This window comes from Cygnus atratus, chromosome 17, assembly GCF_013377495.2.
Source record: "Cygnus atratus isolate AKBS03 ecotype Queensland, Australia chromosome 17, CAtr_DNAZoo_HiC_assembly, whole genome shotgun sequence".
In the NCBI taxonomy this organism is placed as follows: domain Eukaryota; kingdom Metazoa; phylum Chordata; class Aves; order Anseriformes; family Anatidae; genus Cygnus; species Cygnus atratus.
In genome coordinates this window covers 9,694,919-9,707,511 of record NC_066378.1, presented here as the reverse complement: position 1 = coordinate 9,707,511, position 12,593 = coordinate 9,694,919, and the positions used below count along the sequence as shown (strand labels likewise).

Sequence of the window (12,593 nt, the reverse complement as noted above, 5' to 3'; positions counted from 1 at the left end):
GACTACACTAGTAGGCAATTAAAGTTGTACCTAGAGCTCATACGCAGTGCTTCGAACTTGCAGATATATGGATACTACAAAACTTTAATTTGGGAAAAGATACTGCAAATGATAGGTCTAGTTTAAACCTTTCAGGATGTTTTTTCTTTTACTACTGTTTAGCATCCTAGCACTCTAATTTCATCTATTTCAGGATGCTACAGGTAGCAAAGGTAATTGAACTGTTCTGGCATTCTGCTCTGCTTCATTGAGACCTGAGCAAGGGGGCAAATAACTTGAGCAGTCACCAGTACCATTAATCACTGAATACATGCTTCCTAAGCTGTCTTGGACACTGGCATTCTCAAACATTGCACTGGAGGTCTGAAATAATGCCTTCAAATGTCAGTGGCAAGAGAAGAGTATGTTTTTCTTGTCCTGTCAAGCTCAGTATTTGAGCGTGGTTGAAGTGATCCATGGTATACTAACACTGTGTACAGTCTTTCCCTTCATAAAGAACTTGGGTAGAAAAGGCAGTTTTGTACTCAGGGAATTTATTCTATTTTTTTTCAAACAACTGGAGTTTTAAAGTCAAGACTTGTAATAGCTACTGGAAAAGCACTGTTACATAGTCAAATAAGTTGTAAACGCTATTGATTTTATCATATTTTTGTTTGGGTTATCACACAGATTACACCTTGGCTAGAATGCATCCTCAGACTCTGAATTTGTCCCGTTATCGCTTTCCATCTCGAGGACAGAGTTACATTTCCATTCCCAGTGAAGCTTTTCAAGAAAAAGGTAAGGAAAAATTTAAAGGAAGGAGCAGAAGCATATAAGCAGGACATTGAAAAATAGTTTTTCTTGAAAACAGTTTTTGGTTTGCCTTACTTTTCTAAATTGTGGATTTGATTGCTGTTGATCATACTGGCTCTAAAATAGCAGCAATTCTTCTGTCATATTAATGAATGATTAATGTGGTAGAGTTCTTCATATTACTTAAATATTACTTTGTATTACTTTAATTCAACTTGAATAATACACCTAGGCTACAGATACTGCAGACATTTAATGCTGGCATCTTTTAACATTGGAGAAGCCATCATTAAATAAATTATATCTAGTGATCCAAACTGGTAATTTTAAAGAAATTCTGTGGTATCAGATCAGGCATTACTTCTACCTCCATGAAAAATCAGTCTTAAAATGTTTTATAAAATTAAACCATAAAATGATAGGTTTAAGCAACACTATCCAAACCTAAGCTAAAATTCTCTTGTATCTCAAAAGTTGGAAAAAATCAGAAGCTTTAGTCAAGATTTTAAAATCTCAAAGTCAATTATTTTAGATTCTTGAAAGATTGAAGGAACCTGTTTTTAAAGATATCTACCTGGATTCTCAGATCTTTGAAAATGAGGCCTAAACCACATAAAACTATATAAACTACAATCCACAGAATTCACACACCTAGAGACCTTTCCTCAGTCACTTCTGTTGAAGAAAGTTTCATATAGTGGAAAGTTAGCTGCAGATAGCCTACAGTTGGAAATACTCCAATAATTACTGAACTATCTACCTGCTTTGTGATGACAGCTTTGTTTCTTTGCACTGGCAGGGGACTCTAGTTGGAAACTTCACTGGAAATGCTCTGAAGCTTGAATAACTATAATTGCAAACCACTATGTAATGCTAAAAATAGCATGTGATAACTTTTTTCTTTTCCTTAAAAAGCTTCTTACCATACTTATTTTATTTTCTTTGGCACATTATCATGGCTGACATCCCAAAATGATCCAGCCTCTTAGCTGGAAAAAGGGTTAAATCTCTAAAACTCACTTCTGAACAAGTTTGACCTTCAGGCCACACTGCAACACTGTCCAAATGAAGTAACCTAAACATTCATTATTCCACCTTAGAGTTGACATTATAAATACTTGGAACCCAGCAAAAGGGATAACAAAGGACATCTGTGTGGCTGACACTTATAAAATACACATCTGTCTCTTCACTTAGATGCCAGAGACCCCATAAATACTTGGAATGAAGACAACAAGCAGGCAGCCGAAGCGGAAACTAGTTGCCTGTGTTTCAGTTTTGTAAATTGCCAGCCAATATAGGTAGTGGTTAAGTAGCCATGAGATTACTGTAGCTTTGAAATGTTGACTCTGGTATGTCATGCAGCCATTTCTAATGACATGTAGGAGCTTTATAAATGATGACTGATTAACAACTTACTCATTCTGAAAGTACAGTTCCATAGGGCAGGCATCCTTCTATCTTAATGTCTCCTGTGCTGTACTGCAAGTTGTTCATACTTTTTCATTTATTTAAAAGAATAATCGGAATTCAGTTAAAGTAAAGATGTTGAAGTTTACAGAAGTCAAGGCTCTTATTCGACACAGAATTTCAGGTCTAGGAGAGAAGTTTCTCTTGCTTACAATAATTGCTCTAAGGAATAACCCGTTTTCTTTTCACAGCTTGGATTACCATTGTCGGTCTATTTTACCATAACATGCACTATTTCTTTCATAATATCAACCCTATGGATACCAAGTAAGTATCTCAGATCTCCCATGCTGTAACAACTTGTTTATTACGTTAGTAATATATCTTTATAGCAGTCATGTCATTATCAACTGTAAATAAATTATGAACCATAATCCTTATTCTGCAATATTGAGGACATGTAGTCATTAACTAGAGAGAGATTAAACCTTATGTTAGATGTTTTGTTTTATGCTGTAGTAAAATAGATTCTCATGGCGACATGTTTGTCTTTCCTTGTCTCCTTTTTCCTTTCATCAGATCTGGTATTAGAATTTCATAACTTTAATCTGTTTTATAAAAGGCAAATTACGTCTTTTCTCCTGACACACATAAAGATAAAGTTTGCACTTAGAGGGAACAAGAAAACATAACATCCCTCTGCAGATAAAATCTGAACCTATAAGATAATTTTACGACAGGAGACCAGGCAATACTTAAAAGACCTTTTGTTTTATATGTGGCACCAATGAAATCGTTAGCAGATAAGATAAAGTAAATGGAGACCTATATACCTCTTAGCTGGACAGTTCCCCGGGGAATTTAGAACTGCCATTCGTGTAAATCATTACACTTTCCTTTTAAGCTGGTATGACTTCATGTTTTTATTTGATCGACACTAAAGTATGTAGATTACGTTACACTTTGTCTCAGTCTTTTCTGTTCTGTGGCTTTTCATCATGTTACGTCTGACAGCAGAAGGCAAGATGCAGCATCTCAGCTGTCATGTACTTCAGGGATTACCTTCCTTTCTTGACACACAGCTCCACAGATGGTCATGAAAAATCATTTGTGAACTTCAGGGAATTCCTGGTTTATGACCAGATTGATCACACTGAGATAATGGCACAACTATTACTAAATAGCATTTTAAAATCGAATAGCAAGTTGAACTGTTGTTTTCTGCTCTCTCTCAAAAAAAGGGCACTTAGCAGGTGGCTGTAAAGAAACCGTGTCATTACTGCACAATATTTCTTACTGACATGAAGAAACAGGCAATAATTCATGACAGCTTAGGTTTTTCATCAGGAGGCTCAGAGTGCAATTTATTAAGATAATTAGCTATACTCTCAACCCCTTAGAGATGGAAAATTAATACGGTCTTGACTTAGGTCAAAGTTTAGCAAAGATGAACACAACATGAGTAAAGACCCTACATGTCAAAACTTCTCATTCTAATGCATTGTCATAGAGTCTAAAGCCGCTGGGGTTCTGTTGTAGGGAAATAGTTACGTCATCTTTGTGCATGGTCTGTGAATTTTATGGAATAGGATGACCTGGAGACCTATACAAGTTTCACTAAATCACGTGTATTTTTAACACACATTTCCAAGAATAAAGGCTCCGTCCCTGCTGCAATGTTAAAGAAAACCAGAAAGTTGTTGGAGAAGAAACAGCTGTATTTCTATAATTACTAGAACTGTTTGCAGTTTATGTTGCACTATGGAATCATGTCTATAAAATTCTAAATGCAGATCTACCCAAAAAGTGTTCTAAAAACCAACAATGCAGGGAATGCTAGCTTAGCACTTTTCCTTTGTGGAATCAAACCCCAGGTATCCAAATAATGTTTTAAAAATAAGTATCAAGTTTCCTCCTTCTTGATTTTATTTTTGTACTGTCCTATTATATCTTCCTTGCTTACATTTTACTAGAATAAAAATGCTTTTTCAGAGTAATTTGTTTTGAAGATTTTTTTTTAGCTTCTGTCTAGCACTGAGGTACTTGAACACCTGTAATTTGAAGCCTGTTCATTTTCTTCTGTTTTATGTGGTGTTTTTTTTTTTTTCCCTCTCTTGAACGTGTGGGGTAAAAATAAAACAAAGCTCTTGTCATCTGGCTCTACAGCACAAAAGTTCCTTCTATTTTCAGACTATAAAAACAGCAGTTTCTAAGAGGGAAGTCGGTTTTGATTCATTATAAAAGAAAGAAATTAAAAAAAAAAAAAAAGAAACAATGGGTTTTGAACCCTGTTCTGCTTCCATGTACATACAGTTTGTGTAACTCTGTAGTAATCCCAGTGGAGGTAATCAGATGACAGACCAGCTGCCATCTAACACCCAGGCCCAGTATTGAGACTGTGCTACAACAAATGAAAGCTGGCATGTGCAAACATGAAACACAGAAACTTGCTTGTGCTGAAGTTTTTTGTACGTTTCAAAATTCAATTAGTCTGTAACATTAAAATGGCAGGTAAGGGGGGAGGAAAAACTGTCCATCCTGTTCATCTGTGAAAGAAAAATCTCCAAATGTTGGATAGTGGTCTTAACATTTCATGTCCTTCTATAAACAAACTTTTCATATCAGAGTAACAAATGCAATTCACATTCTGGTTCCTGGGAGCAGAAGTATGGCTTGATACTGATGTTTTTTCCTGGTCCGAAGACTGGTGCTTGGGGTTGTAATAAATGAGTTCTGCTTTATTTGATCTTCCTGAGGAACTGAATGAAGTTATTTTAATATCTTACAACATGAATCCTCCCCCTACTCCCCTTCCCCCAAGGAAAACAAGAAAGCACTGCAAACAGGTGGCAGATGTAAGACGGTTTTTATTTTATTTATTTATTTTTTTATTCAGTGGTGTGCTGTGTTTAGGTACCCACGCTGATGGTTAATTCACTGTGTCTGTCATTTCTCACAGTAAAAAACAGTCATTCACTACCAAAGAGACGGATGACAGAAAATGTTTTACACCTGCAGTTCTTTTATAGATAGTGTAAAAAATTTTACTCTACAGCCAAATAGATCTCATTTATTCCTAAATGTGCAGAAATGTCAAAGTCATAAGTTTTAGCTGAAAGCAGAAATAAGTGTTCTTATTATGTACTGCAAAATTAATTTAGCCTAGAAAAAATAACACAGAGACTAATCAGATGTTTAGTCATGTTTCCCTCTGTTTGTATTGTGACCTGAGTTATGCTCTAACAAACTTTATAACCAGACAGAAGCAATTCTTCAAAGTAAAAATTTAAAGGATTTCTAAATATATACGTGACATATATGTATATAAGCATTGCATACAATGCAAGTATATGCATCTTACTAATACGCATGTTTAATTAGATTGTCTGAATACCCAGGCACTTTTTCTCTTTGTTTGAAGGCTTCTTTCCTTAGTTAGGTTTATTTTTAGACCCCTTACTTCATAGAATTCTCTCTAATCATCCAAGGCACTTTTCAGCAAGGCTTGTTAACCTTTGCAAGAAAGGAGCAGAATGCAGGAATTTTTTTGATATTAAGTCTCTTAATAGCTAAAGCTGTTGCCTATAATTTGTAGCTGTTTCTTCTAGTCATGTAACAGGATCTTTTGGGGCTGGATCTTGCTCAGAAATTCATTGACCTGAATGGAAAAAGGACGTACTGTGTTCCCTTTGTTGTGGCTATAAGAGTGAGTTCTTGGAGGCAGCTCTGAGAATAAACTTTGTCTTACACTGCTCACAAAGGCCTTTGCTTTAGACAATTTGTTAGGAAACTGGGAGCTGTTATAACTTACCACCATGAAATTATTCTAACAGGTACATCAGGCAGGAACAACATTTCTCAGGCCAGCTTGAAAGAGGCCAATACTGGCATGAACTAAAAAATGTTTTTTCTACTTCCTTAATATATTTTTCTTTCCAAGGATTGCTGAAGCTGCTGCCTACAAAGGATATATGATCTCAGCAACCAGCTATCTCATCTCCATCAAAGTAGATCCTCCGCCCAAGTTGTCCCACAATCTGTCAGGAGCTCCTCTTATTACCATCCAGCTCACACACAAATTGGTAAGTAAAACAGAAACTCTCCGTTTAGTCTTACCCTTAGGGCTGTTCAGAACTTCAATGTCTGTAATGACTTCTATATATTTTTCTTGCAACTTTTGTGGGAGTTTTTAGTAGCAATTCGGATGGCATTTGTAACTGCAATATTATCTTTTTTCCAGCCATTAAACCTCATTGACTTCTGTTTCCATCGCAGCAGAAGGCTGATTAGTGCGTGTACTAAAAAAAGGGGCGAAGTGACAAGTGCAGTTTTGGACCTTTCTGTGTACATTGTTCTATGAATGTGTTTGTGCAATTTACAAAAGGGTGGTATGAATTACGGCCTTCTCATTACAGCTGTCAAGAAAACAAGATTTTATTTATGGTTTCTGCTGTTGGTCTTTCTCCACACTGACATAAAAGTGAGGTGTTTTGAATGTTTTCATGAATAAACCAAGAGATGAAAGGTCCTCCAAGGACAGCCACAAATCTGATGGGCAGAGCATCTCCTGGGATAGGAAGGAAGCAGATTCAGCTCTGTTCTAGCATGACCTGTCTGTTCTAGACAACAGAGCAGAACTCTGTTCTGAATCTGACAATCCTGGAGACAAATTTTATTCAAATTGATTGAATTCAGTAGAGCATTCAAATTTCACTAAATTAATATATTCCAGCAAGAAAATGGAAAAATAGCCAGCCTTCTTTACTCTCAGAGAAAAAGGAACCTCTTTTTGTCTTGTTGGTGTCAGTGAAGAACTAGTTTAAACTCTGCAGTGGTGGCATAAGGAATGCAGCATCTATCACTCAATAGAGTGTTGAATGGAAAGGGAAAATGGAGATTTCAATTCTTAGATGTTTCTTAGAAAGCATATGTTAGATATTCTACAACGTTATCACATTTTCTTTCAATCACTGTATTCAAGCCAGTATTTCTTTCTATTTGTTGAGCTTATGGTAAGGGTGCAGGAGACAGTGGAAAACAAATACATGAGGAAAACTCTAAGGCATAGAAATGAAAAGTGTTGTTGGACTGTTTTCAAGCTAAGGACTCTTCTGAATGTACCTAGTGGTCTCTTAAAGGCGGGAGCTTGTAAGTGAAGACTCTGGTTGTATTATGTGTAGACAATTTATAAAATGCACTTTGTTTTACTCCTCGTGCTTTTGGTATGATGATTTACTAGCAGGCTGTTAAACAAAACTGTGTTTTTTCTTTATCCCTGTTGCATTTTACTATGAAGACCACTGGGATACTGGTATACCCGTAGAAATGTCACATTTGTTATCATAGCACACTTCATAGTAGTATTTTTAAACCCATCTATTCCTTTCCTTTTTGAAAAAGGAAAAAAGAAAGAGCAGTCCATTTGCCTCCATAGATTTTTGCCTTGGCGTCCAAAGATAATCCCTTATTACAGGTTGAGAGCAAACAGATGAAGAACACACGATCATTTGGTTTGGGTGGGGTTTAATTTAGAGTAAATTTGAACACTAAGTATGCTAAGTATAGCACAGGCTGGGGAAAAATGAAGAGATTGTAGGGTCATTACTCCGTAGTCACACCTGGCATTTTTATGCTCCAAAATCCTGCAAAATAACAGGAACAGATTTAATTCTTTGGCCTCTAGCCGAATTTGTTACGCATTCTGTAGTATAGGCTGCTTTACCTGCTATTGCTCGTGGTTTTTTTCTATAATCATAGAGCATTTATTTGGATAATAAATGATAGTATATTGTTATTAACATCTATTTTGTGTTAAATTATATAATAATATAATAATATTTTTTGCATCTAACGAACCAGTACCATCCTATTACTTTGTTAAGAGGTATAGTGAAGATTTGCTCCACAAGTTAAGACAAAAATTAATAATCTAATTTTTTTTTTTTGCCCCAAATCATTTGTGGACTAGAAGTAGAAACTGGCCCCATGCAGGACTAAATGTCCTTTTCTCCATTGTTTTTAGATCAAAACTATGTACAAATACATTAGATCTTTTCTATGCTTGTTCCAGAACATAATGCTAGTGCTATCTGATGGTGAAGCATTTTGTATATCTTCTAGCTTGGTTTCTAAAGTTTATTTTAATATTCCAAATCAGTATAAAAAATATAAATGCTAAAAATTTTCCAAATCCAAAGCATTCTGAAGTTGCCAAACGTGCTGAAACAAATTTTGTTTTGACAACATAAAATATTGCATTTAAGTTGCTCTTTGCAACTTAAAGTTTGCTCATATTTCATTTATATGGTTTTGGTATAATCTAGTCAGAATAGGTGTGTAAAAACAGAAGGAGCTGTGAAAGTTTGTAAACAAAATTAATGAAGTTATAGTTTGAGATCTGGGCAATGGGCAATAGAGCTGTCTATTTTGACTTTTTTTTTTTTTTTCCTGGTGTACTTTTTTAGCCGTTGGTGTGAATTTTTGCCAAAAAAGCTATTAATCAGTGAATCAACCCTCTGGGTATCTTGTATTCTAAATCACAGTCTGTAATTCTCGGTATCACAGATTCCAAATTCTGTGAATAATCTTTGGAAACAATGAAATAACAGATAAAATTGCGATGAATATTTGTCTGTGGGTAAGATGCATAGTAAAGAATTACATGTAAAATGTGAGCAGCTCTGCTGAAGTGATATATACATTGGAATTGAGAGGAAGGCTGCCTGCCTGTGACACCTATGACTATGGGAATATAATTTATCTCTATCTCTGACTTTTAATTAGCAGAAATGTTTAAAATTAAGGAATGGATGAATAGATTATACATTCTAGTTGTGCATAAGTAAGGTGGCAGTGGGCCAAATCTGTTCTTTTTCACTACTATAGATTTTAAATAGCTCCAGCAAAGTCCATGGAGTACTTCTAAACAATTTAAGTTCAGGCAACTTGTGAATTTATTGAGGTAAACTATTTAAGCAAATTTAAGTAAGTAAATTTAAGTGAATTTACTTAAATGTATTGCAAAATAACTGCATGCCTCTGCAACCTTTCATACTATAGCAGCACAAGTCCTTTCTTTCATGCTGCTTCAGAGAGGACAGAAGAGGAGGACATGAGTAATTATTGCCATTAGGCCTGGGTGTTCAGGATTGCAGCTGGATTCCCACAGGACTGATAAATCCAGTAGAAATTCTTCCTACCAATAGAACTGCTAGAAAGCTTTCTGGTCAAGCTTATTTTAGTGGAAAATGGTTTTCTGACCTAAAATAGAAATTCTCATGAATCAGGATGAATAATTCATAAAAACATTACTTGTATTTCTCTTATGAGATAAAGACTCCCTGTGGACAAGATGGACATGCATATTGTACTTAGTGTTATTTTTTAAAATGGTCTCTATTCAAACAGCAGTTTCTTTTCTGTTGCACAATCCCTGAAGCTAGTTTTTCTGCTACTTTTTCTTGTATCTTAAATTTAAAATTGTATCTTAATTGTATCTTAAAATTAAAATTTAAAATTTAAAACTTATTTGCATAAGAACATAAAGTGATTAAGATTTTCATTCTTTCTGCCATTCTGAGGAATTTCTTATTCATTCTTTCTATCCACAATGTCCACTTCTACAAGAAAATAGCTAGGAGTGAAAAGCAATTCTCATTTTCCTTTTCTGTAGATATATGCAGCCTTTCCAGTGATATTTGCAGATCATTATGAGTCTTTTTGCTTGGGACTTTATACATATTATAGGATTACACTTGTAATATCTTATTCAGGAACATTTCAGAGAGAAACAGACATTCTTTCACCGGATTTTAAAAGTGCTGATGTTCTGCTCTTCAGTGCTCTTCAATTGGATGAACTATTATCTCCAGCTAAATGGATGAAAGAAATCAACTGACTTTTTCAGTGTATGTGCGATGATGTCAAGATTGATGGTAGTTCAAAGTTGAAGAATCTTGACTTGTCCAAAAGTCTTGTCATGAAGCATCAGTACATTTTGTAAAATAATTATCCTCAAAAAAAAAGTAAAATATTGTTTCTGGCAAGAAGTCTTTCATAGCAGGAAGAACTAGAGAAGAACTAATATTTCACTTGTATGATCCAAGAAATTACAGCACATTGTAGAAATTCAGAAGAGATGAATGTCAAGACTGAAAAGCATATACAACATGTTCTGGCAAGCATCAGAAGAGAAAATGGGAAAGAAAATGGTGTAAAACACCATCAATATTTTGTGAAATCCATATGATGGTGTAGCATAGATCTTGATCTTTGACCACACCGAAGTCACTTTTTGACAGTGTCTGGGAGACAAAATATCTATAATTTTTTGTCTTTCCTGACAAGGCAGCTGATCATATTTCAGCATGTGGAAATACCAGCTTGGTGTACGTCCTGTCATACTATGTGCAGAGAGGATAAAGGCCCGACTAAGGTGGTGAGACAAAAGGGGAACATCCATATAGTGGATGAGGCACCACAGCACACTATTCACCACTCTGTTGATCCCCTATTGGTTGTCTGGCACCACAGAGAAAATTTCTTTACGGCTAGAGGAAAACTTTTTGTACACTAAGTTTCAACCACTTTGTGGCTTCTGTAGTTTTCTGCAGAAGGGGAACTTGTGTTGCTGCAGTTTTGGATAATTATAAACACGACTTTCTCACCCTGTGTAAGAAGAAACTTGGATGAAAATGGGATGCAAATCAGGAATTCTTAATGTAGCTCTTTTTCTCCAAAATGTAAATGTATTTAATGCAAATGCCATTTTAAAGATTTGGCTGATTCTGGGAAAAAAAAGAAAAAAAAAAAAACGCTTTACTAAGATACTACCAAGTTAGTACAAATTTAGCTTTGTTCCATCTCATTCTTTTGTCATGTGGTTCATTTTAACAAAAGTAGTGTTAGGGGAGCTGTCTGCCTCATCATGAAGTGTTAATCTTTCTTACCATTTTATTATACTGAATCATTCAAACAGCTGCTTCTCTCCCTCCCTTTTTTTTTTTTTTTTTTTTTTCACCAAATCCTCTCATTCATATTTTTGCTTCTGCTCTTTATTTTCTGCAAAGAATTCCTCCCATCAGAAGCCCACAGTGACCTACTTCCTTGGCGCCCCTTGCTAGAGTTCATCAATGGAAGCTCATCAGCTTTTCCTGTAAATCCTGTCTCATATTCTGACTTTCTTAAATCTCCAGAACCAGGAGTCATACAAGAACATCAACATTATTATTGTAGGTGCAGCATATTTATCTGGGAAGTGCTCTCTTGGGGGCACTTTGGAGATGGTAAAGTGTAGGGAAAGAAGACCTCTTCTTCTCTTGACTGCTCACATTATAAAATCATGCTGGAAGCCCTCATGGAGCTCAGGGATATAGTGAAAATTTTCCTTAACCTTCTCTCTGAGCTTTTAATGAGGCAACGCATCTGATTTGCCTCTAAATGTACCCTAACACGATCCTTCTCTCTGTTGTCTTTTTCCTGGCCAGTGGCATGCCATATCCCAAGGTTTGTTTAACATTATTACTGATAGGAAAATAAAATGAGAGAAGAACCAGTTCCAATCTGTACACAAATATTAGAGCTACCATGAGAGAGATGAATCGATATGGAGCCAATTTATTTTTATGGCAAGTTAAGTGTTGACTAATTTATATATTGATTGAGGAAAAACAAGGGCTTTTGTCCACATCTTCAGAATGAAGGTATACTTTTTACCTGGATAGACTCTGCTAGAAAAAAATTGAATAAAATATAATTAAAACTCTGATTCCTACAGAGTATGCCACAATTAAGCAAAAAGAAAAAATAATAAAAGCTTGTAATTTAAAAATCAATATAAAGTTCAGCACTTTCCTACATAAGTTAAATCTTTGCTATAAAGAGTACAGAAAATCCATTGAATTCAAATGAGAAATGAACATAGTTACAGCTAATTTTCTTGCTCCTGGGCAACCTTAAAATAACAGTAGTCATTATGATGTACAACATCTCTAAACAATAAAGCCGTAGTTCTCTATTGTTAATGTTATTAACAGAGACATCCTAGGACATATTTTCTCATAGGAATCCATTCTGAAAGCCTAGAATTGCACAGTAACAAAAATACAGATTTTCATTAAGCACATTGAAGACTGCTTGTTGTAAGGATGAGGATTACATTGCAATACGTTGTAATTCACAGAAAGTGTCATTTCCACATTAGAACTGATTTAAGCCTTTACAGGTACAACACTTTGCAGGTGTTACCACTCATTTGTCATGAAATGCCCTCAATATTTGTAAATGAGTTCTTTCTCTTTGTGGTGGCAGGAATTAGGGCACCATGAAGTAGCTGAATGTTTTCATAAATGTACAAGTAAAGTTTGCTTTCAATTTTAAGTTTAGTTGCT

At 35.3% G+C, this 12,593-nt stretch overlaps 1 protein-coding gene across 2 annotated transcripts in view; it reads left to right on the top strand.

Annotated features, from left to right (window-relative positions):
* Positions 1–12,593, top strand: part of ADGRD1 (adhesion G protein-coupled receptor D1) — a 153,663-nt gene that overhangs the window by 28,374 nt on the left and 112,696 nt on the right. For both annotated transcript variants that reach the window (XM_035564929.2, XM_035564928.2), the window contains 3 exons: positions 670–780; positions 2,457–2,532; positions 6,146–6,287. In XM_035564929.2, the coding sequence (XP_035420822.1) occupies positions 670–780; positions 2,457–2,532; positions 6,146–6,287 (329 nt within the window). The remainder of the gene's footprint in view (positions 1–669; positions 781–2,456; positions 2,533–6,145; positions 6,288–12,593) is intronic.